The sequence below is a fragment of the Taeniopygia guttata genome, chromosome 25, assembly GCF_048771995.1.
Source record: "Taeniopygia guttata chromosome 25, bTaeGut7.mat, whole genome shotgun sequence".
Classification (NCBI taxonomy): Eukaryota; Metazoa; Chordata; class Aves; order Passeriformes; family Estrildidae; genus Taeniopygia; species Taeniopygia guttata.
This window is the reverse complement of record NC_133050.1, coordinates 6,747,930-6,767,995: the sequence shown is the minus strand read 5'-3', so window position 1 is coordinate 6,767,995 and position 20,066 is coordinate 6,747,930. Positions and strand designations below refer to the sequence as shown.

At 68.7% G+C, this 20,066-nt stretch overlaps 3 protein-coding genes across 11 annotated transcripts; 1 reads left to right on the top strand and 2 right to left on the bottom strand.

Annotated features, from left to right (window-relative positions):
• Window positions 1–198: 198 nt before the first annotated feature.
• On the bottom strand, window positions 199–6,239 carry USP21 (ubiquitin specific peptidase 21). Its single transcript, XM_030291260.4, has 14 exons — window positions 6,156–6,239; window positions 5,506–5,561; window positions 4,680–5,419; window positions 3,166–3,225; window positions 2,276–2,399; window positions 2,076–2,187; window positions 1,860–1,997; window positions 1,696–1,760; window positions 1,502–1,605; window positions 1,106–1,192; window positions 924–1,002; window positions 717–824; window positions 514–628; window positions 199–426 (listed from the first exon to the last, which is right to left on the bottom strand). Exons 3-14 carry the CDS (start codon window positions 5,409–5,411, stop codon window positions 336–338), a joined length of 1,815 nt encoding a protein of 604 aa, XP_030147120.2. The 5' UTR covers window positions 5,412–5,419; window positions 5,506–5,561; window positions 6,156–6,239; the 3' UTR covers window positions 199–335.
• Window positions 6,240–6,425: 186 nt separating this feature from the next.
• Window positions 6,426–9,575, bottom strand: UFC1 (ubiquitin-fold modifier conjugating enzyme 1). 4 transcript variants are annotated; one of them, XM_072918480.1, is made up of 6 exons: window positions 9,399–9,575; window positions 9,109–9,176; window positions 8,168–8,231; window positions 8,017–8,087; window positions 7,052–7,142; window positions 6,426–6,684 (listed from the first exon to the last, which is right to left on the bottom strand). In XM_072918480.1, exons 1-6 carry the CDS (start codon window positions 9,519–9,521, stop codon window positions 6,679–6,681), a joined length of 423 nt encoding a protein of 140 aa, XP_072774581.1. In that variant the 5' UTR covers window positions 9,522–9,575; the 3' UTR covers window positions 6,426–6,678. The 4 variants fall into 4 exon arrangements, with proteins under 4 accessions (XP_072774581.1, XP_030147246.1, XP_072774580.1 ...); XM_030291386.4 differs by having other exon boundaries at window positions 6,426–6,663; window positions 9,399–9,574; XM_072918479.1 differs by having other exon boundaries at window positions 8,011–8,087; window positions 9,399–9,572.
• A 3,616-nt stretch (window positions 9,576–13,191) lies between these two features.
• On the top strand, window positions 13,192–19,247 carry TOMM40L (translocase of outer mitochondrial membrane 40 like). Of its 6 annotated transcripts, none has more exons than XM_072918465.1 (9): window positions 13,192–13,333; window positions 13,807–13,899; window positions 13,982–14,074; window positions 15,211–15,312; window positions 15,416–15,521; window positions 17,380–17,502; window positions 18,034–18,110; window positions 18,193–18,295; window positions 18,377–19,247. In XM_072918465.1, exons 2-9 carry the CDS (start codon window positions 13,849–13,851, stop codon window positions 18,514–18,516), a joined length of 795 nt encoding a protein of 264 aa, XP_072774566.1. In that variant the 5' UTR covers window positions 13,192–13,333; window positions 13,807–13,848; the 3' UTR covers window positions 18,517–19,247. The 6 variants fall into 6 exon arrangements, with proteins under 6 accessions (XP_072774566.1, XP_072774565.1, XP_030147215.1 ...); XM_072918464.1 differs by having other exon boundaries at window positions 13,199–13,333; window positions 13,832–13,899; window positions 17,380–17,490; window positions 18,199–18,295; XM_030291355.4 differs by having other exon boundaries at window positions 13,199–13,333; window positions 13,832–13,899; window positions 17,380–17,490.
• The last annotated feature ends 819 nt before the right edge of the window (window positions 19,248–20,066 follow it).

Here is a 20,066-nt window from a genome sequence, read left to right as displayed (position 1 = left end):
AGCGCGGTGGTGCTAAGCCACGCCCATCACGCCGCCAGCCAATCGTCGTGCGCGTCACGCCACGGAGACCACGCCCGCCCACAGCTGTCAATCAAACACAAGCCACGCCCCCTCACCCGCGCCACGCCTCCTCCAGCCCCAAAACTCGGCGCTTTTTGGGGCTTTTTTTAATAAATTTATTCACAAAACCCCCCGGGGCCGCGCCGGCCGCGGCCGCACCCCCCGCACCCCCCTCTCCGCGGGGTCCGGGGGGCTCCCGGGGCGGGGGCACCAGGGGTTCACCCCCCACCCCAGCCCCGACCCCCGGGCGGCTCCGGGCGGGGGTCTCGGGGGTCTCAGGCTCTGCGGCCGGGGGGCTCCTCCAGCTCGTAGAACAGCACGTAGCCCTCGCTGGACGGCACCTGGTTCTCGCTGATGGGCGAGACGCTGCGGGGACACCCTCAGCACCCACGCCGGGGGCTCTGGGGGTGCCCGGGCGGGGCGGGGGGCGCGGGCAGGGCGGGGGGCACTGACCGGGAATCGTTGTAGACGCGCCAGCCGGCGGGGTCGCGGCAGAAAGCCGTGTAGTGCCCGTAGTGGACACTGCCCGAGTGGTTGCACAGCGCGTACAGGCTGTAGACAGGGCTGCCTGCAGTGGGGAGGAGGAAGGTCGAGGTTAGGATCACCCCAAAACCCCGAGCCCCCCACCCCAAAAAGCCCCTCGCAGCTCTCCTCACCCGCCTTCTCGCTGGCGAACTCGCGCAGGTTGAGCTGCTGCAGCGGGAAGTCCACGAACACCGAGCATTTCTTGATGGAGTAACGCGTGGTGGAGAACCGGTTCAGGTCTGCCCAGGGTCAAGGCAACAAGGGAACCTCGTGCCCCCTCCCCCGCACCCCCAAAAATTTGGGGGGGAGTCCCAAAGCGAGCGATTCCCAAAGGATACGGAGCACCAGGATGCGTGGGAAGCGCTGGATCGTCAGCTTCTTGGTGCTGCGCGTGCGCTGCCGGCACTTGTCGCACACCTGAGGGCCAGGGGACGCTCAGGGAGGGGCTGGGGGGACAAACTGGGGGGCTGGGGAGGGGGTCACCGGGGTTTTGGGGAGGGTGGGGGGTCCGTCCTCTCACCGGGGCGTTCTCCGAGTCCAGCTCCTCCTCCTTGGTGAAGAGGCTGAAGCAGTCGTGCAGCGAGACCTTCCCCCCGGCAAAGCTTTTCTGGGGGGCCACCAGGTCAGGGAGGGAGTTTGGGGGGGTCTGAGGGGGTTTTTGGGGGGTCTGAGGGGGTTTTGAAGGGTCTGAAAGGGTTTCGGGGAGGGTCTGAGGGTTTTTGAGGTAGTCTGAAAGGTTTCTGAGGGATTTTTGGAGGGGTCTGAAGGGTTTTTGAGAGGTCTGAAGGAGCTTTGGGGAATCTGAAGGGGTTTTGGGAGAGTATGAAGGTTTTTTGAGGTAGTCTGAAGGGTTTTTTGGGTGGTCTGACAGGTTTTTGGGTGGTCTGACAGGTTTTTGGGGTCACCCCAGCCCTACCTTTGGGATGGGCAGCGAGAGGTCGCAGAACACCTCGAAGGTGGTGGAGCGGTAGCCGCAGGCCTGGCACTTGAGGCAGCTCTTCAGCTGCCCCACAAAAAGATCTGGGGGGCAAAGGGAGGGGTCAGGGGGGCACCCCCAGAAGTTTTGGGGTCCAGGGGAGTTGGGGGCACACCCCCATTGCCAAGACTCACCCACAATCTTGCTGTCCTCCCTCTCCAGGTAGCGCTTCCACATCTGGTTGGCGCGTTCGTCGTCGCTGCGGGCGGGCGACACCGGGGGCGGGCTGGGCTCGGCTGTCCCCCAAAATTCGGGGTTCCCCTTTTCCCCAGCAGCCCTTCCCTCCTCCCAGCCTCACCTGAGCGTTTCGGGGTCCTCCAGGGCCGGGGGTCTCCGCGTGTCTGACAGGATGCTGGGGGTGCGCCGGCCCTTCCTGTTGATCTCCACGTGCAGCCGGTCCATGAAGAACTTGAGGAATTCCTGCGCGTCCTGCTGGCTGCGGGGACCACGCTCTGTGCCCACCCCGGCCTCGGCCAGGGGGGCACCCCGAAAGGTTTTTTTGGGGGTGTCTCACCTGTAGCCCGTGAAGGAGGGCACGTATTTTTGGAACACGGCCTTGAAGCGCCCGGGGTTGACGGCCTCGGAGGAGTCGGGGTGCCAGAGCGCGGCGATGACATCGGCGAAGGCTGTGGGGACGTGGTGGCATCAGGACCCCATGGGGGGGTTCTGTAATGCTCTGGGGGGGCTGTGGGAGTTTTGGGGGGTCTGTCCCACCTTCGGTGAGCTCCTGGGGGGCGCGGGGACCGGGGGGCTGCTCCTGCTGGAAGTCCCGGCGCAGGCAGTAGTCCCGCAGCGGTTTGGTGCTGCTCAGGCACTGCAGCACCGCGTTCATGAAGCACTGCCGGGGGACACGGGGACATCGTGGCATGTGGCATTGTCACCAGCGGGCCCTTGGGGTGTCCCCTCCACCCCGTGCGGATGGGGGGGGTCCCCGGGGGTCCCCAGTGGGTGGGACTGGGGTGGGACAGCCACAGAGAGGCTCTGGACACTGAGGTGACCCCCAGGTGACACCAAGGGACCCTAAAGGACACTAGAAGGACCCTAAAGAACACCAAAGGGACCCTAAAGGACACCAAAGGACACCAAAGGGACCCTTAAGGACACCAGAGGGACCCTAAAGGACACCAAAGGGACCCTAAAGGACACCAGAGGGACCCTAAAGGACACCAAGGGACCCTAAAGGACACCAGAGGGACCCTAAAGGACACCAAAGGGACCCTAAAGGACACCAAAGGGACCCTGAAGGACACCAAAGGGACCCTTAAGGACACCAGAGGGACCCTAAAGGACACCAAAGGGACCCTTAAGGACACCAGAGGGACCCTAAAGGACACCAAAGGGACCCTAAAGGACACCAAAGGGACCCTTAAGGACACCAAAGGGACGCCTAAAAGACACCAGAGGGACCCCAAATCCCTCCACACCCAGGACAGAGGGACAGGGGCATTGGGGACAGCGCTGGGGGAGCCCTGGCAATGTGACATCCCAGCAGGAGAGGAGGTTGGGACACGGCCACCGAGCATGGGGGACCCCGAAGGGACCCCAAGGGGACCCCAAATCCCTCCCGCCCCCCAGAACAGAACCCCGACAGGGTTACACTTTACCGTGTTGCCCAAATTCCTGAGGCCGACGTGGCCCGAGCCCAGCAGCAGCGTGTGGTGGGTCTGGGGGGACAGCGAGGGACACCCGGTGAGCCGCGCCCCGGCCCCTCGGCCGTCCCCCCCGGGCATCCCCCGCCGCCGGTGGCTTCACCTCGCCGGTGAGCAGCAGCAGCCCCATAACCGCCGTGTGCACCACGGACTCGGAGATGTCGGTGGCTCGGCCCTGGAGCTCCCGGCGGGTCAGCAGCGAGCGCTGCAGCTTCCGCGGCAGCTCCGCCAGCGGGGCTCCCTGCAGCCCCGGCATGCCGCCACCGGGACCGGGACCGGGACCGGGACCGGGACCGGGGGCACCGCTGCCGCTCACCGGCGGGTCCCCTCCCCCTCAGCTCATTAGCTGATCCGATTCCCCCGGCTATTCTGGGCCGCGCTCATCCCGGGGGATTAATTAGCCGGAGCTGCCCCGGGGGATGGCGAGAGTCCGGAGGGGCGCCGAGGTAAACGCCCCCCAAAAAAGCTCTCCCCGCTTTCCCCCCGAGGGGTTTCGGGGGCTCGGCGGGGCTGCGGGACACCCCGAGGTGGCGCTGGGGACATCCCGAGGGGGGACAAGGCCGGGCGGCCGTGCCCGGTGGGGTTTTGGGGATTACGATCCCCCCACACGTGGCCGGGCAGGTGCGGGATGGGCCGGGGGGGGAGGCGGATGCGGAAACGGGGAGGGGGCAGCGGCCACCTCAGTGCCACCTCAGTGTCACCTGAGTGTCACCCGTGGTCACACCGGAGCTGTGGGGATAGAACCCAGAGCCCCCGGGATGGCACCGGGCGCCCCCAGCCCCACTGAGCTGTGGGGGACAGCAGCAACCCGCACCCCCAGAGTTGTGGGGGTCCCCAAAAAAGGACCAGGGGACAGGTGAGACGGCCACCACCGTGCCACCCTGGTGATGTCACCGAGCCTGAGAGTGGGGACGGCGTGGGGGTCTCAAAGTGTCCCCAAGGCTGGGTACAGTGTGCGGGTTTCAATGTGTCCCCAAAGATGGGGACAGCGAGGGGGTCTCAAAATGTCCCCAGTGCTGGGGACACCGCAGGGATCACACTAGAGCTGGGGATAGTGTGGGGGTCTCAAAGTGTCCCCAGAGCTGGGGACAGCGTGAGGGTCACAAAGTGTCCCCAAGGATGGGGACACTGCAGGGGTCTCAAAGTATCCCCAAAGTTGGGGATAACACAGGGGTCTCAAAGTGTCCCCAAGGCTGAGGACAGCATGGGGGTCTCAAAGTGTCCCCAAAGCTGGGGACAGTGTGGGGGTCACAAAGTGTCCCCAAAGCTGGGGACAGCACAGGGGTCTCAAAGTGTCCCCAAGGCTGGGGATAGGGTGGGGGTCTCAAAGTGTCCTCGAGGCTGGGGACAGCATGGGGGTCTCAGAGTGTCCCCAAAGCTGGGGACAGCGTGGGGGTCTCAAAGTGCCCCCGAGGCCGGGGACACCGCGGGGCCCCCGCCACCCCCCGCCCCCTGCCCGGGGCTCTTACGGCGGCCGCCTTGTCCTCGGTGCGGCCGGGCGCGGGGCTGCCGGGGCCGTGGCCGAACGGGGGGTCGGAGCGGGCGCGGGGGCCGCCCTCGGGACGCACGGAGAGCAGCGGCGGGGCGGCTTTGCCGTCGGGCCCGGCGGCCACCGTGACCCTGCGCAGCGAGGAGCTCCTGCGGAGCGCCAGCGCGCCCAGCGGGTGCCCGCAGTCCCTGAGCACCAGGCGGCTCAGCGCCACCGCCACGTCCTCGGCGCGGCTGGGGACACCGGGCACACCGGGGACGCCGCCGGTACCGCCGCCGCCTCCCTGGCTCAGGTCGCCGATGCTGATGGATTTGGAGCGGGCCAAGTTGCTCCGGCGCCGCTCGGCCGCGCTGGGCAGCGAGAAGGAAGCGCTGCCGGGCACCTGCGGGGCACCACCGGGCACCCGGACGCCGTGATCGGCTTTGAGCGGCCCCCGGCGAGCCCCCGGCCCGCGGGGAGTGGGGTCCCCCCGTTTGGCCGCCCGGCCCCGCTCCAGCTCCAGCTTCTTGGGCCGGGGGTCGTCGGGCGGGGGGCGCGGGGGCAGCAGGCGCAGTTTGGGGGCCGGGGAGAGCCCGGTGGGCGCGGCATGGCGCTCCTGGCTCAGCGCTCGGTGCCCGCTGGGCAGGCGGGAGCCCGCCCGGGGCTGCGCGCTCAGCACGGCGCCGCCGGGGTCCCTGGGGCGAGCCAGGCGGTGCTCCGAGGCCTGGGGCATGGCGGGGCCTGCGGGGACAGCGACAGCTCGGTGACAGGGCGGGTGGCACCGCCGCGGGGAGCGGGGCACGAGCCCACGGGGAACGGGCACCCACCTGCTCACAGCCCCCCGCGCCCGGCGGCCGGACACAGCGTCCCGTCGGCGGGGGCCCTGCGGGGACGCGGTGGCACCGGGAGGGTCCCCAAAACCTCGGGGGGACCCCCCGGCTCCGTGGCAGCCTCGCGGTGAGTCCCGGTAGGGTTGGGAGCACCGGGAGTGTGCCCCCCACCCACCCAGGCGGGGTCCTGCTCCCCGGGGAGGGGATGGGTGGTCCCGGAGGGGCGGAGGACAAAGCCCCGGTAGCCCCGGGGTTGGGGCGGGGGTCGCCCCGAGGCTTGGCTGGGAAAGGCCGCTGGAAAAACCCCCGGACCCCCCAAAAGGGGTTCCCGCAGCCCCCCCGGATCCCTCCCGGTGCCCCCCATCACCCCGGGCCCCGCCCCCCTCTCCCGGCCCGGGGGTATCCCCTGCCCCCCCCGTCTCCCCCCCACCGGTTCCTCACCCCCGCTCCCCCGGTGCTCCCCCCGCTGCCCCCCCCCATCACCCCGGTACCCCCCGCCCCCCCCGGGGCCCTGTCCCGCACCCCCCGGCCGGTCCCGCGGCTGCCCTGGGGGGGGTGTCCGCTGTCCCCGAGCCCCCCCGACCCCGAGTGCCGCCCCCCGGGCCCCCCGCACCCCTCGGCGGGGTCGCCCCACGGTCCCCCCGCACCTCCCGCGGGCCGCCATGGCAACGACTCCCGCCGCACCCGCCGCCATCTTTGTTCCTCCCGCCGCCGGCCCCGCCCCCGCCGGCTTCACCGCCGGCTCTGCGCATGCGCCGCTCCCTCTCGGCCACGCCCCTCCCCGGCGCCGCGCGTCGCCATGGAAACCGTGCGGCGTCTTAAAGGGGCCGCGACCCGCGCGGGTTTTGGGGGCGGGGTTGGGGGACACCGGGGGGTGTTGGGGACAAATCCCCCCAAAATAACAAAGCGCCACTAAATCGGGGTTCAGCGTTTATTGGCGAGCGGCAGCCAAGCGGTGGGGAGGGGTGGCAGCAGCTGGGAGGGGAAGGGCGGGACCCCCCAAAGTGGGGGGACCCCTAAAGGGAGAGGGAGGGTCCCCCAAGGGGAGGGGACCCCCAAAGTCCCCCCCCACCCCCTCGTTGGTCACTTGTCCTTGTGCTGGATGAGGCCTTTGGAGATCAGGTCCGGGATCTCCACGGCCAGCCAGGGACCGAGCTGGGGGGACAGGGGTCACTGCTGAGGGGACACCCCTGGGACGTGTCACACCCCAAAATCTGACAGACCCCCTCGGGGTCACCCCCCAAAATGTGTCACCTCCCCTTGGTGTCACACATCCGGGACGTGTCACACCCCAAAATGTGACAGACCCCCTCGGTGTCACACCCCCGGGACGTGTCACACCCCCTCGGTGTCACACCCCAAAATGTGTCACCCCTCCATGGGTGACCTCCTGGTGTCCTCAATGTCACCCCCCGTGTCCCGTCCTGGTGCCCCCCTGGTGTCCCTGCTCTGTGTCCCCTCCCCTGTCCCTGGTGTCCCCCCTCAGTGTCCCCCCCATGTCCCCTCCCGGTGTCCCCAATGTGTCCCCCCTGTCCCCGCTCACCCCCAGTGCCATCAGGTGTGCCAGCCCGAACTTGGGCACGTTCCTGGCCCACAGCGGCTTGAAGTGGTCACTGAGGCAGATCTTGCCCCCCCTGAGGGACCCCCGCCCGTCAGAGCCCCCCGGGAACCCCCAAAACACCCCCAGGGACCCCCCAAAACCCGGGGATGCCCCTGAGCTCCCTGGGACCCCCGCAGTGACCACCCAAAATCCCGGGAACCCCCCACCAGGGACCCCCATAACCCCCCAAAACCCCTTAGTGACCCCCAAGCCCCAAACCCTCCCTAGAACCTCCCCAGGAGCCCACCCAGGACCCCCTAAACCCACCCAGGACCCCCCAAGCCCCCCCCAAACCCAGCTTAGAACCTCCCCAGGACCCCCAAACCATCCCTAGAACCCCCCCAGGACCCTCAAACCCCCACCCAGGACCCCCCGAACCCTCTCTAGAACCCCCCCCAAACCTCCCCAGGACCCCCAAACCATCCCTAGAACCCCCCCAGGACCCTCAAATCCCCACCCAGGACCCCCCAAACCCTCTCTAGAACCCCCCTAAACCTCCCCAGGACCCCCAAACCATCCCTAGAACCCCCCCAGGACACCCCAAAACCCCCCCAGGACCCCCCAAACCTCCTCAGGACCCCCAAACCATCCCTAGAACCCCCTTACGACCCTCAAAACCCCCCCAGGACCCCCCAAACCTCCCCAGGACCCCCCAAAGCCATCCTAGAACCCCCCCAGGACCCTCAAACCCCCACCCAGGACACCCCAAACCCTCTCTAGAAACCCCCCCAAACCTCCCCAGGACCCCCAAATCATCCCTAGAACCCCCCCAGGACACCTCAAAACCCCCCCAGGACCCCCCAAACCCATCCTAGAACCCACCCGAGCCCCCCCAGGATCCCCCAAACTTCCCTAGGACCCCCTCAGGACCCCCCAAAACCCCCGGGACCCCCAAACCCCACCGGTACATCTTGGCCGTTTTCCCGTCCAGCTCGGGGATGGCGATCTCGGGGGCGGTGCCCGGGTACGTCACCGGGATCTGGGGGGGTCGGGCAGGGTCAGGACCCCCTCGGGACCCCCCAAAATCCCCAACCCCCCCCCCGGAGCCCCCCTGCTCACCTCGAACTCGATGCTGAACTCGTAGCGCAGCAGCTCATGGATGTACCAGCAGCGCCCGCTCCAGCTGGGGGGGCCAGGGACCCCCAAAAACCGTTCAGGGACCCCCCAAAAACCCCTCAGGGACCACCCAAAACCCCTCAGGGACCTGCCAAACTGCTCAGGGACCCCCAAAACCCCCCAAAACCCCTCAGGGACCCCCCAAAACCCCTCAGCGACCCCACAAAACCACTCAGGGACCCCCAAAACCCCTCAGGGAACTCCAAAAACCCCTCAGGGACCCCCTAAACCGTTCAGGGACCCTCAAAACCCCTCAGGGACTCCAAAAACCCCTCAGGGACCCCCAAACCGCTCAGGGACCCCCAAAAACCCCTCAGGGACTCCAAAAACCCCTCAGCGACCCCCCAAAAACCGCTCAGGGACCCCCCCCAAAACCCCTCAGGGACCCCACAAAACCGTTCAGGGACCCCCCAAAACCCCTCAGGGAACTCCAAAAACCCCTCAGGGACCCCCCAAAACCCCTCAGGGACCCTAAAAAACCGCCCAGGGACTCCCCAAAACCCCTCAGGGACCCCCTCAAACCCCTCAGGGACCCCCCAAAACCCCTCAGGAACCCCCAAAAAACCCTCAGGAACCCCCAAAACCCCTCAGGGACCTGCCAAACTGCTCAGGGACCCCCAAAAACCCCTCAGCGACCCCCCAAAAACCCCTCAGAGACCCATCAAACTGCTCAGGGACTCCCCAAAAACCCCTCAGGGACCACCCCATAACCCCTCAGCGACCCCACAAAACCGTTCAGGGACCCCCAAAACCCCTCAGGGACCCCCAAAACCCCTCAGGGACCTCCAAAACCCTTCAGGGACCCCCAAAAACCACTCAGGGACCCACCCGGGGGCCCCGGTGTGCCCATCCCGGGGGTCCCGGAGCCCCCCTCCTCCCCTCACCGGGTGCCCTCGGGGTTGGACTCCAGGCGGAACCAGTCGGTGTCGGCGCGTTTGTTGTTCTCCACGTACTGCGGGGACACCGGGGGGTCACCGGTACCGGGAGGCGGTCACCGGTACCGGAGGGAGTCACCGGTACCGGGGAAGGGGGGTCACTGGTACTGGGGGGGATTCACTGGTACCGGGGGGGGATAACCGGTACCGGGGAAGGGTCGCCGGTACCGGGAGAGGTGGGGAGGGGGTCACCGGTACCGGGGGAGGGTCGGTCACCGGTACCGGGGGACACGCCGCACCTGGATGAGCGCCCGGTACTCCTCCCGCAGCCGCTCGGCCCAGCCCTCACGGTCCCGCGGCCCCGCCGGTGCCCGCAGCAGCGGCAGCTCCGCCACCGCCCGCCGCGCCGCCGCCTCCGCCATGGCCCGGCCCCGCCATGCCGCCCCGCCGGAAGTGACGTGGCGCCACCACCGTCGCCCGGGGCCGCCATCTTTTCTACGGGCGCGGCGGGAGAGGTGACGGCGCCGCCGCCATCTTGGGTGAGGGCACGACTGGCGGGGGAGGCCGCAGCTCCGCCGCCATCTTTAGTGAGGGCACGGCCGGCGGGTGAGGCCGCCGTGCTGCCGCCATCTTTAGTGATGGCAGCGAAGTGACGGGAATGGTGGGCGGGGCTTGGGTGGGGAGGCACCGCCCCCCTCCCCAGGGACCGCCCCCAACAGCGACGGGGACCCCCCCCCCCCCCCAAAATACCGATAGGGACCCCCCACACCCTCCCCAGGGACCGCCCCCTACCCAGGGACCCCCCAACAGCGATGGGGATCCCCCCCACCCCAGGGACCCCAACCCCCAGGGTTCCCCCCCCAACAACGACAGGGGCCCCCCCAAAACACCGATAAGGACCCCCCCCTCCCCAGGGACCCCCCCTCTCCCACAGGGACCCCCCCCACAGCAACGGGGACCCCCCTTAGCCCTAAGGACCCCCCTCCCACCGATCCCCCCCATAATCCCAGAGACCCCCCATAACACCAAGGACCCCCCCACAGCCCCAGGGACCCCCCCAGACCCAATTTAAGGACGCGCGGGGGGGGTCTCAGGGCTTTATTTGGGGTTCTGGGATGGGCTCAGGGCTGGATTTGGGGTCCATGGGGGGGTCTCTGAGGGTCTCGGGGGGTCTCGAGGCTGTCCCGGGGATCTCAGGGGGTCTCAGGGGATCTCGGGGCTGTTTTGAGGTCCGTTTGGGGGTGTCGGGGGGTGCCGGGGCTGTCCCGGGGGTCTCTCAGGGGGTCTCAGGGGGTCTCCTCGGGGGTGCCGGGGGTCCCCAGGCGCAGCAGGGAGGAGAACAGCCCCATCACGCCGCTCTGCAGCTCCCGGGCCAGCGGTTCCAGCTGCGCGTTCGCCCGGCCCAGGTACAGCCTAAGGGAGAGCGCCGTCAGCGGGGGGCTGGGCAGGGGTCCCGAGCAAAGGAGGGGGCTGGGGAGGGGTCCCGGGGTGAGGACGGGTCTGGGGAAGGGAAGGGAGGGGGCTGGGGAGGGGTCCCAGAGAGGGGAGGGGGCCGGGAGGGATCTGGGGAGAGGTCCCGGGCAGGGGAGGGGTCCCGGGGAGGGAGGGAAGGGGTCCTGAGGAGGGGTCAGAGGAGGGGTCCCGGGGTGGGGAGGGGTCTGGGGAGGGGTCCCGGGGTGGGGAGGGGGCTGGGGAAGGGAGGGGTCTCAGGAAGGGGAGGGAAAGGGGCTGTGGAGGGTTCCAGAGAGGGGAGGGGTCCCGGGGACGGAGGAGCGGGGGATGGGGAGGGGTTTCGGAGAGGGGACAGGTCCCAGGAGGGGTCTGGGGAGGGGTCCAGGGCAGGGGAGGGGTCCCGGGAGGGTCCCGGGGAGGGAGGGAAGGGGATTGGGGAAGGGTCCCGGGGTGGAGGGCAGGAATTCCGGGCAGGGGAGGGGTCTCGGGAAGAGAGTGGAGTGGTCCTGAGGAGGGGTCCCGGGCAGGGGAGGGGTCCTGGAGAGAGGTCCCGAGAAGGGAAGGGGAGGGGAGGGGTCCCGGGAGGGTCCCGGAGTGGGGAGGGGTCCCGGGAAAGGAGGGGGTCCCATGTGGGGAGGGGTCCTGAGGAAAAAGGGGAGTGGTTCCGAGTGACGAGGGGTCCCGGGGAAGGAGGGGAGGGGTCCCAGGAAGGGGAGGTGTCCGGGGGAGGGATCCCGGGGGAGGGGTCCCGAGTGGAGAGAGGTCCCGGGGAGGTAGGGGAGGGTCCCGGGGAGGGGTCCCAGGTAGGGGTCCCAGGTAGGGGAGGGGTCCCGAGTGAGGAGGGGTCCCGGGGAGGGGTCCCGAGTGGGGAGGGGTCCCGGGGAGGGGTCCCGAGTGGGGAGGGGTCCCCGCCGCCCCCCGTACTCGGCCTGGCTGCGCAGCTCCTCGGGCCGCAGCTGCGGCGGCAGCTCCCGGGCCACCAGCTCGGTCAGGCTCTGCAGGTGGCGGCTGAAGAAATCCGCGGGCTCCGGGACCCCCGGGACCCCCGGGACCCCCTCACTCGCTGCCTCCCGCCGCTCCAGCGCGGCCCCGGGGCGGCCGGCGACGAACAGGAGCAGCAGCGCGGCCAGCGGGAGCCTCATGGCTGTGGGGACAGCGTGGGGACACCGTGGGGACACCGTGGGGACGTGTGCCACTCGTGTCCCCGCGACCGCAGACCCACGGGGGCTTTCAGCCCATCCCCGTCCCGTTCCTGCCCCACAGAAACTTCCAACCCCATAAAAACTTCCAACCCCATAGAAGTTTCCAGCCCCATCCCCATTCTGTTCCTGCCCCATAAAAACTTTCAGCCCCATAAAAAATTCCAACCCCACAGAAATTTCCAACCAGATCCCATCCCATTCCTGCCCCATAAAAACCTTCCAACCCCATAAGAATTTCCAGCCCCAAATCCCAATCCCGATCCCAAATCCCAGCCCCAGCCCCAAATCCCAATCCCGATCCCAAATCCCAACCCTAAATTCCAACCCCAGCCCCAAATCCCAACCCCAGCCCCAAATGCCAGCCCCACACCCCAATCCCTGTCCCTGTCCCTGTCCCCGTCCCTGTCCCTGTCCCCGTCCCTCTCACCTGCCCAGGTGCCTCTGCAGTTTTGGGGTCCCCCCTCCCCCGGCCCCGTTTTTATCCCAGTCCCACCCCCCACCCCGGCAAACACGGTGGGGCCGAGGGGCAGCGCGGGGGGGCCCCGTGTCCCCTCCGTGTCCCCTCCCCTTGTCCCCCGTGTCCCCTCCCCTTGTCCCCCGTGTCCCCTGCCCTGTCCCCTCTGTGTCCCCTGTGTCCCTCCCCTTGTCCCCTCTGTGTCCCCCTCGCTGTCCCCTGCCCATGTCCCCTGCCCTGTCCCCAGTGTCCCCTCTGTGTCACCCCCTTGTCACCCCCGTGTCCCCTCTATGTCCCCTCTATGTCCCCTCTGTGTCCCCCCATGTCCCCCCGTGTCCCCAAAGTTGTCGCCTGCGCTGTCCCCGACCCTCGGCCCCCGGCGGGAGGGGACAGAGGGGACAGTCCGGCCGCGCTGGGGACACTGGGGCAAAGGGCGGGGGTGGCGCTGGCGACAAAAGGTCGGAGTCCCCCCGGTCACCGTGGGGATGGGGACACGGCAGGGGACAGCGCGGCCACAGAGGTGGCGCGGGGAGGGGACAGTGGGCTGAGGAGGTGGGGACAGCGGGGGACACGGGACGGGGTGTTGGGACAGAGCCAGGACGGTCCAGCCATGGTGGGGGGGGTGGGGGACACGACACGGGACACGACACAGGACACGACACGGGACACGCGGGGGGTGACAAGAGGGGACACGGGCAGGGGAGGTGGCATGAGAGGGAAGATGGGATGGGGGGAGTCCAGGGATGCGGGGGGGACGTGGAGGTGACGGGACACGCGGGGATTTGGGGACACGCGGGGATTTGGGGACAATGACCCAAACTGTCCCCAAATTTCGGGGACAGGAGGGTGGCCACGGAACGTCTCCTCTCGGGTGCGGATGTCCGGAGGGGTCGCATTCCATCGCTGCCCCGCCCACCCCTCTCAGCCAATGGGCGGCGCGCGTTTGCCCGTAGTCAAGATGGCAGCGGCGCCTCCCGTGAAGGCGCTCCGGGCGGCGCCGCCCGCGATGGCGGCGGCCGGCGGGGGCCCGTAGGGGCCATGGGCAGCGGCGAGGGCCGAGCCCCGCGGCGGGGCCGGGCCCGCGGCAACCCCGGCAGCTTCGACGGGCTGCACCGGAGCTGCAAAGGTGCGGGGCACCGGGGCCGTGGGGACAGCGGGACATGGGGACAGCGGGGCTATGGGGGACACCGGGACCGGGAGGGGACACCGGGGCCGTGGGGACAGCGGGACATGGGGGACACCGGGACCGGGAGGGGCACCGGGGCTGGGGGACACCGGCGTGACGAGGGGACAGCGGGGCCATGGGGACAGCGGGGGTGGCAGCTTTGTCCCCTGGGGGGGTGGTACGGGGGGGACACTGCTGTCCCCAAGAAGGGGTGGTGGGTGTCACCAAGGGGGTGACAGCCGTGTCCCCAGCGGGTGACAGCCATTCCTGGGGGTGACAGCCGTGTCCCCAGGGGGTGACAGCCATTCCTGGGGGTGACAGCCATGTCTGGGGGTGACAGCCGTGTCCCCAGGGGGTGACAGCCGTGTCCCCAGGGGGTGACAGCCATTCCTGGGGGTGACAGCCATTCCTGGGGGTGACAGCCGTGTCCCCAGCGAGGTGACAGCCGTGTCCCCCCAGAGGTGTTCCCGCCGCAGATGGAGGGGGTGAAGCTGATCGTCACCAAGACCCTGAGCAGCCACTTCCAGGTCGGGCAGGGGACACTTGGGGACACCACGGGGTGGCCCCCAGCGCTGTCCGTGTCCCCCGTGACTGCCGGTGTCCCTGCAGGTGACACACACGGTGCACATGAGCACCCTGGGCCCCTCCGGCTACCGCTTCAACGCCACCTTCCTGGGGGACCGCCAGCTTGGGCCCACCGAGGTGACACTGCGGGTGGCACCACCAGGCGGGGGTGGCACCAGGCAGTCCCAGGGGGTGGCAGGGCCTGGGGACATCGCGGCCATCTGTGACCTCGGGGTGGGGGGTGGCCGCGGGGTGGCCCTGTGGGGGACGTTGGTGGCCTCGGGGTGGTCGGTGGTCTCGGGGTCATTGGTGGCCTTGGGGTCATTGGTGGCCTTGGGGACATTGGTGGCCTTGGGGACATTGGTGACCTCGGGGTGGTCGGTGGCCTCGGGGTCATTGGTGGCCTCAGGGTCATTGGTGGCCTCGGGGTCATTGGTGGCCTTGGGGACATTGGTGGCCTTGGGGTCATTGGTGGCCTCGGGGTCATTGGTGGCCTCAGGGTCATTGGTGGCCCTGGGTGGTCCCAGGTGGCCCTGGGTTCGTTGGTGGCCACAAGGCCGTGGTGGCCCGGTGGTGCTGGCATGGCCCAGCCAGCCCCAGGCTGGAGCTAGGGGTGCTCAGTGGTGGCCTCATGGCCGTCCCTGTGTCCCCCACACTGTCCCCATGGGTGTCCCTGTGGGTGTCCCTGTCCCTGTGGGTGTCCCCGTGGGTGTCCCCGTGGGTGTCCCGGTGTGCCCCTGTCCCCGTGGGTGCCGTGTGGGTGTCCCTGTGGATGTCCCTGTGGGTGTCCCCGTGGGTGTCCTGGTGTGCCCCTGTCCCTGTGGGTGCCGTGTGGGTGTCCCTGTGGGTGTCCCGGTGTCCCCCTGTCCCCATGGGTGCCCCGTGGGTGTCCCGTGGGTCCCCCTGTCCCCGTGGGTGCCCCATAGGTGTCCCCGTGGGTGTCCCCTGTCCCCGTGGGTGTCCCCGTGTCCCCGTGGGTGTCCCGTGGGTCCCCCTGTCCCCGTGGGTGTCCCCTGTCCCTGTGGGTGTCCCTGTGGGGTGTCCCCTTGTCCCCGTGGGTGTCCCTGTGGGTCCCCCTGTCCCCGTGGGTGTCCCCCTGTCCCTGTGGGTGCCCTGTGGGTGTCCCTGTGGGTGTCCCGGTGTCCCCGTGTCCCCGTGGGTGTCCCAGTGTCCCCCTGTTCCCGTGGGTGTCCCTGTGGGTACCCCGTGGGTGTCCCCGTGGGTGTCCCCGTGGGTGCCCCGTGGGTGTCCCCAGGCAGCCGCGCTGTCCCCAGGTGTTCCCCACGCTGCTCGGGGACATGGACAGCGCCGGCAGCCTGAACGCGCAGGTGCTGCAGCTGCTGGGGGAGCGCCTCCGCACCAAGGCCGTCTTCCAGGTGAGCCTGTCACCCCGTGTCACCCCGTGTCACCCTGTGTCACCCCAGTGTGTCACCCCCTGTGTCACCCCCTGTGTCACCCCTGTCCCCACGCTGTCCCCAGGCGCAGCGCTCCCGCTTTGTGACGTGGCAGTTCGACGCCGAGTACCGGGGGGACGACTGCACGGCCGCGCTGACGCTGGGCAACCCCGACCTGCTGGCCGGCTCCGGTGAGTGCTGCTGGCCCTGCTAGCCACAGGGCTGTCCTGCTAGCCACAGGGCTGTCCTGCTAGCCACAAGGCTGTCCTGGTAGCCACAGGGCTGTCGTGGTAGCCACAGGGCCGTCCTGCTAGCCACAGGGCTGTCCTGCTAGCCACAGGGCCGTCCTGCTAGCCACAGGGCTGTCCTGCTAGCCACAGGGCTGTCCTGCTAGCCACAAGGCTGTCCTGCTAGCCACAGGGCTGTCCTGCTAGCCACAAGGCTGTCCTGCTAGCCACAGGGCCGTCCTGGTAGCCACAGGGCCGTCCTGGTAGCCACAGGGCTGTCCTGCTAGCCACAGGGCTGTCCTGCTAGCCACAGGGCTGTCCTGCTAGCCACAGGGCTGTCCTGGTAGCCACAAGGCTGTCCTGGTAGCCACAGGACCATCCTGGTAGCCACAGGGCTGTCGTGGTAGCCACAGGGCCGTCCTGGTAGCCACAAGGCTGTCCTGGTAGCCACAAGGCTGTCCTGGTAGCCACAGGGCCGTCCTGCTAGCCACAGGGCTGTCCTGCTAGCCACAGGGCCGTCCTGGTAGCCACAGGGCCGTCCTGGTAGCCACAGGGCCGTCCTGCTAGCCACAGGGCTGTCCTGCTAGCCACAGGGCCGTCCTGGTAGCCACAGGGCTGTCCTGGTAGCCACAGGGCTGTCCTGCTAGCCACAGGGCCGTCCTGCTAGCCACAGGGCTGTCCTGGTAGCCACAAGGCTGTCGTGGTAGCCCCAGGGCTGTCCTGGTAGCCACAGGGCTGTCCTGCTAGCCACAGGGCTGTCCTGGTAGCCACAGGGCTGTCCTGCTAGCCACAGGGCTGTCGTGGTAGCCACAGGGCTGTCGTGGTAGCCACAGGGCTGTCCTGCTAGCCACAGGGCCGTCCTGGTAGCCACAGGGCCGTCCTGGTAGCCACAGGGCTGTCCTGGTAGCCACAGGGCTGTCCTGCTAGCCACAGGGCCGTCCTGGTAGCCACAAGGCTGTCGTGGTCGCTACAAGGCTGTCCTGGTAGCCACAAGGCCGTCCTGGTAGCCACAGGGCTGTCCTGCTAGCCACAGGGCCGTCCTGGTAGCCACAGGGCTGTCCTGGTAGCCACAGGGCTGTCCTGGTAGCCACAAGGCCGTCCTGGTAGCCACAAGGCTGTCCTGGTAGCCACAGGGCCATCCTGCTAGCCACAAGGCTGTCCTGCTAGCCACAGGGCCGTTCTGCTAGCCACAAGGCCGTCCTGGTAGCCACAGGGCCGTCCTGGTAGCCACAGGGCTGTCCTGGTAGCCACAGGGCTGTCCTGCTAGCCACAGGGCTGTCGTGGTAGCCACAGGGCCGTCCTGGTAGCCACAGGGCTGTCCTGCTAGCCACAGGGCTGTTTTGCTAGCCACAGGGCCGTCCTGCTAGCCACAAGGCCGTCCTGCTAGCCACAGGGCTGTCCTGCTAGCCACAGGGCCATCCTGGTAGCCACAGGGCTGTCGTGGTAGCCACAGGGCTGTCCTGCTAGCCACAAGGCTGTCCTGCTAGCCAAAGGGCCGTCCTGGTAGCCACAAGGCTGTCCTGCTAGCCACAGGGCCATCCTGCTAGCCACAGGGCTGCTGCTGCTGGCCCCGCTAGCCACACGGCTGTCCCAGTGGCCACGGTGGCAGAGGGGACATCTCTGAGCCCGCTGCTGGCCCTGCTGGCCCCGCGGTGATCCTGGTGGCCCTGGGGACATCGCTGAGGTTCTGGTGGCTCCTCTGACACCCTGCTGTCCCCGCAGGGATCCTGGTGGCCCCATAGGGATCCTGGTGGCCCCATAGGGATCCTGGTGGTCCTGGTGGTGGCCCAGGGACCCCACTGACACCCTGCTGTCCCCGCAGGGATCCTGGTGGCCCATTTCCTGCAGAGTGTCACCGCCCGGCTGGTGCTGGGCGCGGAGCTGGTGTACCACCGGCGGCCCGGAGAGGAGGGGGCCATCCTCACCCTGGCTGGAAAGTACTCGGGTGGGGACACTGGGGACAGCTGGGGACAGCTGGGGACAGCTGGGGACAATGGGGACAGCTGGGGGTTCCTCAGGGACACCTGGGGGTGCCTGGGGACAGTTGGGGACACCTTGGGAACATCTGGGGATGCCTCAGAGACAGCTGGGGATGCTTGGGGACACCTTGGGAACATCTGGGGACATCTGGGGACACCGTGGGGACACCTAGGGATGCTGGGGGACACCTTGGGGACACCTTGGGAACATCTGGGGACACCGTGGGGACACCTAGGGATGCTGGGGGACACCTTGGGGACATCTGGGGACAGCTGGGGACAGCTGTGGAGACCTCGGGGATACCTGGGGAACAGCTGGGTATGCCAGGAGACACCTGGGGACGCCTTGGGGATACCTGGGGGACATCTCAGGGACAGTCTGGGGACAACTGGGGATGGCTGGGAACACCTGGGGATGCTGTGGCACATCTGGGGACATCTCAGGGACACCTGGGGACACCTTGGGGACACGTGGGGACGGTGGCTCTCTGTCGCAGCCCCGAACTGGGAGGCAACGCTCAACGTGGGCTACGGCGGGGCCCACGCCAGCTACTACCACCGGGCCAACGAGCAGGTGGGTGTCCCCATTGTCCCCCGCTGTGTCCCTGCTGTGTCCCCATTGTCCCCTGCTGTCCCCTGACCGCCGTGTCCCGCAGGTGCAGGTGGGGGTGGAGCTGGAGGCCAACCCGCGGCTGCAGGAGAGCTCCTTTGCCTTTGGCTACCAGCTCAACCTGCCGCGGGCCAACGCCGTCTTCAGAGGTGGGCCGGTCCCCTCCCGAGGTGGCTTTTGTCCCCGCTGGTGGCGGGGGTGGCGCTCAGGTGTCGCTGCTGTCCCCGCAGGGCTCCTGGACAGCAGCTGGAGCGTGGGGGGGGTCCTGGAGAAGCGGCTGCCCCCCCTGCCCGTGACGCTGGCGCTGGGCGCCTTCCTGAACCACCGCAGGGACCGCTTCCACTGCGGCTTCGGTGTCACCGTGGCGTGAGCGACACAGGACAGGGACACCGGACAGGGGACAGGACAGCAGGGACAGCGGGGACAACAGAGAGTGCTTCCACTGCGGCTTTGGTGTCACCATGGCGTGAGCGACACCGGAGAGCGACACTGGACAGGGGACAGGACAGCGGGGACAGCAGGGACAGGGGACACGGACAGGGGACAGGACAGTGGGGACGGGATAGTGGGGATGGCAGGGACAGCAGGGACAGGGCACAGCAGGGACAGGACAGTGGGAACAGCAAGGGCGTGGGACACAGACAGGGAACAGGACAGTGGGGACAGGGGACAGGACAGGGACAGGATAGTGGGGACAGGACAGCAGGGACATGGGACATGGACAGGGGACAGGACAGCGGGGATAGGACAGTGGGGACAGCAGGACACGGGACAGGGGACTGGACAGGGGGGACAGCGGGACAGAGTGGACAGGACAGTGTGACAGGACAGCGGGGACAGCGGGTGAGTGGCACTGTCCTGCTCAGGGAGCCGCCAGGCGGGGCCGTGCAGGTGCCACAAGGACCCGCGGGGACACAGCGGGCTGGGGACAGCGAGTGACAGCGCCACAGGGGGCTGGGGGTCCCCATTGTCGCCAGTGCCACCCTCGGAGGGTGGTGGCCATGAGGGGCTGGGGGTCCCCAGCGCGGTGGCGGCCGTGCCTCAGTTTCCCTGCGGTGACGCAGCCGGGAGCCCGGATAAATAAAGGAGCTTTACTCTGTGCCTGGTGGCGGCCGGGGGTGACACTTGGGGACCGGGGGATGAAACTTGGGGACTGGGGGGTGACACGGGGCTCAGCTGATGATCTCGGAGAGCAGCGGCATCATGGCTGACAGGTCCTGGATGTGCAGGATCTGCCGCGTGTTCTCCGCCTTCATGGGGACACGCATGGGGACATCCAGCTGGGCCTGGTGGCCGTCCCCAACCCCTCTGGGGACGCTGCCACCCCGCCGTGGGGCTGACCTGCCCAGGCTCGCGTGGAACTTGGGGAGCAGCTCCAGGTACGCCTGCTGGAAGCCGGCTGGGGGGAGCCCCCTAAAATCCCGGGGTGAGGGCGGGCAGCGCCTTTGGGATCGGTCCCTGCAGTGTCACCAAGTGCCACCGCCTTGGACGCCTCCGGGGTGGCCGCTCCGAACCTCCCTGGACAGCCCTTCCAGGTCCTTTTCCCTTTTCTAAGAGGAATTTCCCCAAATTTCCACCCTGAGCCTTCCCTGGTCACCCTGAGGGAGTGGCAGGGTGTCCGCCTGGATGTCCCCTGGGTCAGTCTGGGGGTGCCAGGCTGTCCCTTGTCCCCGAGGGGGTGTCAGGATGTCCCCCTGGGTGTCCCCGAGGTGATTCTGGGGGTGTCAGGCTGTCCCTTGTCCCCGAGGGGGTGCCAGGGCGTCCCTTTGGGTGTCCCCGAGGTGATTCTGGGGGTGCCAGGCTGTCCCTTGTCCCCGAGGGGGTGGCAGGATGTCCCCCTGGGTGTCCCCACCGTGAACCTGGCGGTCCCCAAGGGGGGGGGCGGATCCTGCTGCAGCCCCCGGCCCAGGAAATCGGGGT

Excerpts from the sequence above, each read along its gene's own strand:
- USP21 (XM_030291260.4), bottom strand. The coding sequence starts at position 5,411 with ATGCCCCAGGCCTCGGAGCACCGCCTGGCTCGCCCCAGGGACCCCGGC. Across the intron at positions 1,193-1,501 it reads TCTCGCTGCCCATCCCAAAG|AAAAGCTTTGCCGGGGGGAA; the intron begins GTAGGGCTGGGG and ends GTGGCCCCCCAG. Across the intron at positions 427-513 it reads CGCGTCTACAACGATTCCCG|CGTCTCGCCCATCAGCGAGA; the intron begins GTCAGTGCCCCC and ends GTGTCCCCGCAG.
- UFC1 (XM_030291385.4), bottom strand. The coding sequence starts at position 9,521 with ATGGCGGAGGCGGCGGCGCGGCGGGCGGTGGCGGAGCTGCCGCTGCTG. Across the intron at positions 9,177-9,398 it reads AGTACCGGGCGCTCATCCAG|TACGTGGAGAACAACAAACG; the intron begins GTGCGGCGTGTC and ends GTGTCCCCGCAG. Across the intron at positions 7,143-8,010 it reads AAAACGGCCAAGATGTACCG|GGGGGGCAAGATCTGCCTCA; the intron begins GTGGGGTTTGGG and ends GGGGTCCCTCAG.
- TOMM40L (XM_030291359.4), top strand. The coding sequence starts at position 13,246 with ATGGGCAGCGGCGAGGGCCGAGCCCCGCGGCGGGGCCGGGCCCGCGGC. Across the intron at positions 13,334-13,831 it reads GCTGCACCGGAGCTGCAAAG|AGGTGTTCCCGCCGCAGATG; the intron begins GTGCGGGGCACC and ends GTGTCCCCCCAG. Across the intron at positions 17,503-18,033 it reads CCTGGCTGGAAAGTACTCGG|CCCCGAACTGGGAGGCAACG; the intron begins GTGGGGACACTG and ends TCTCTGTCGCAG.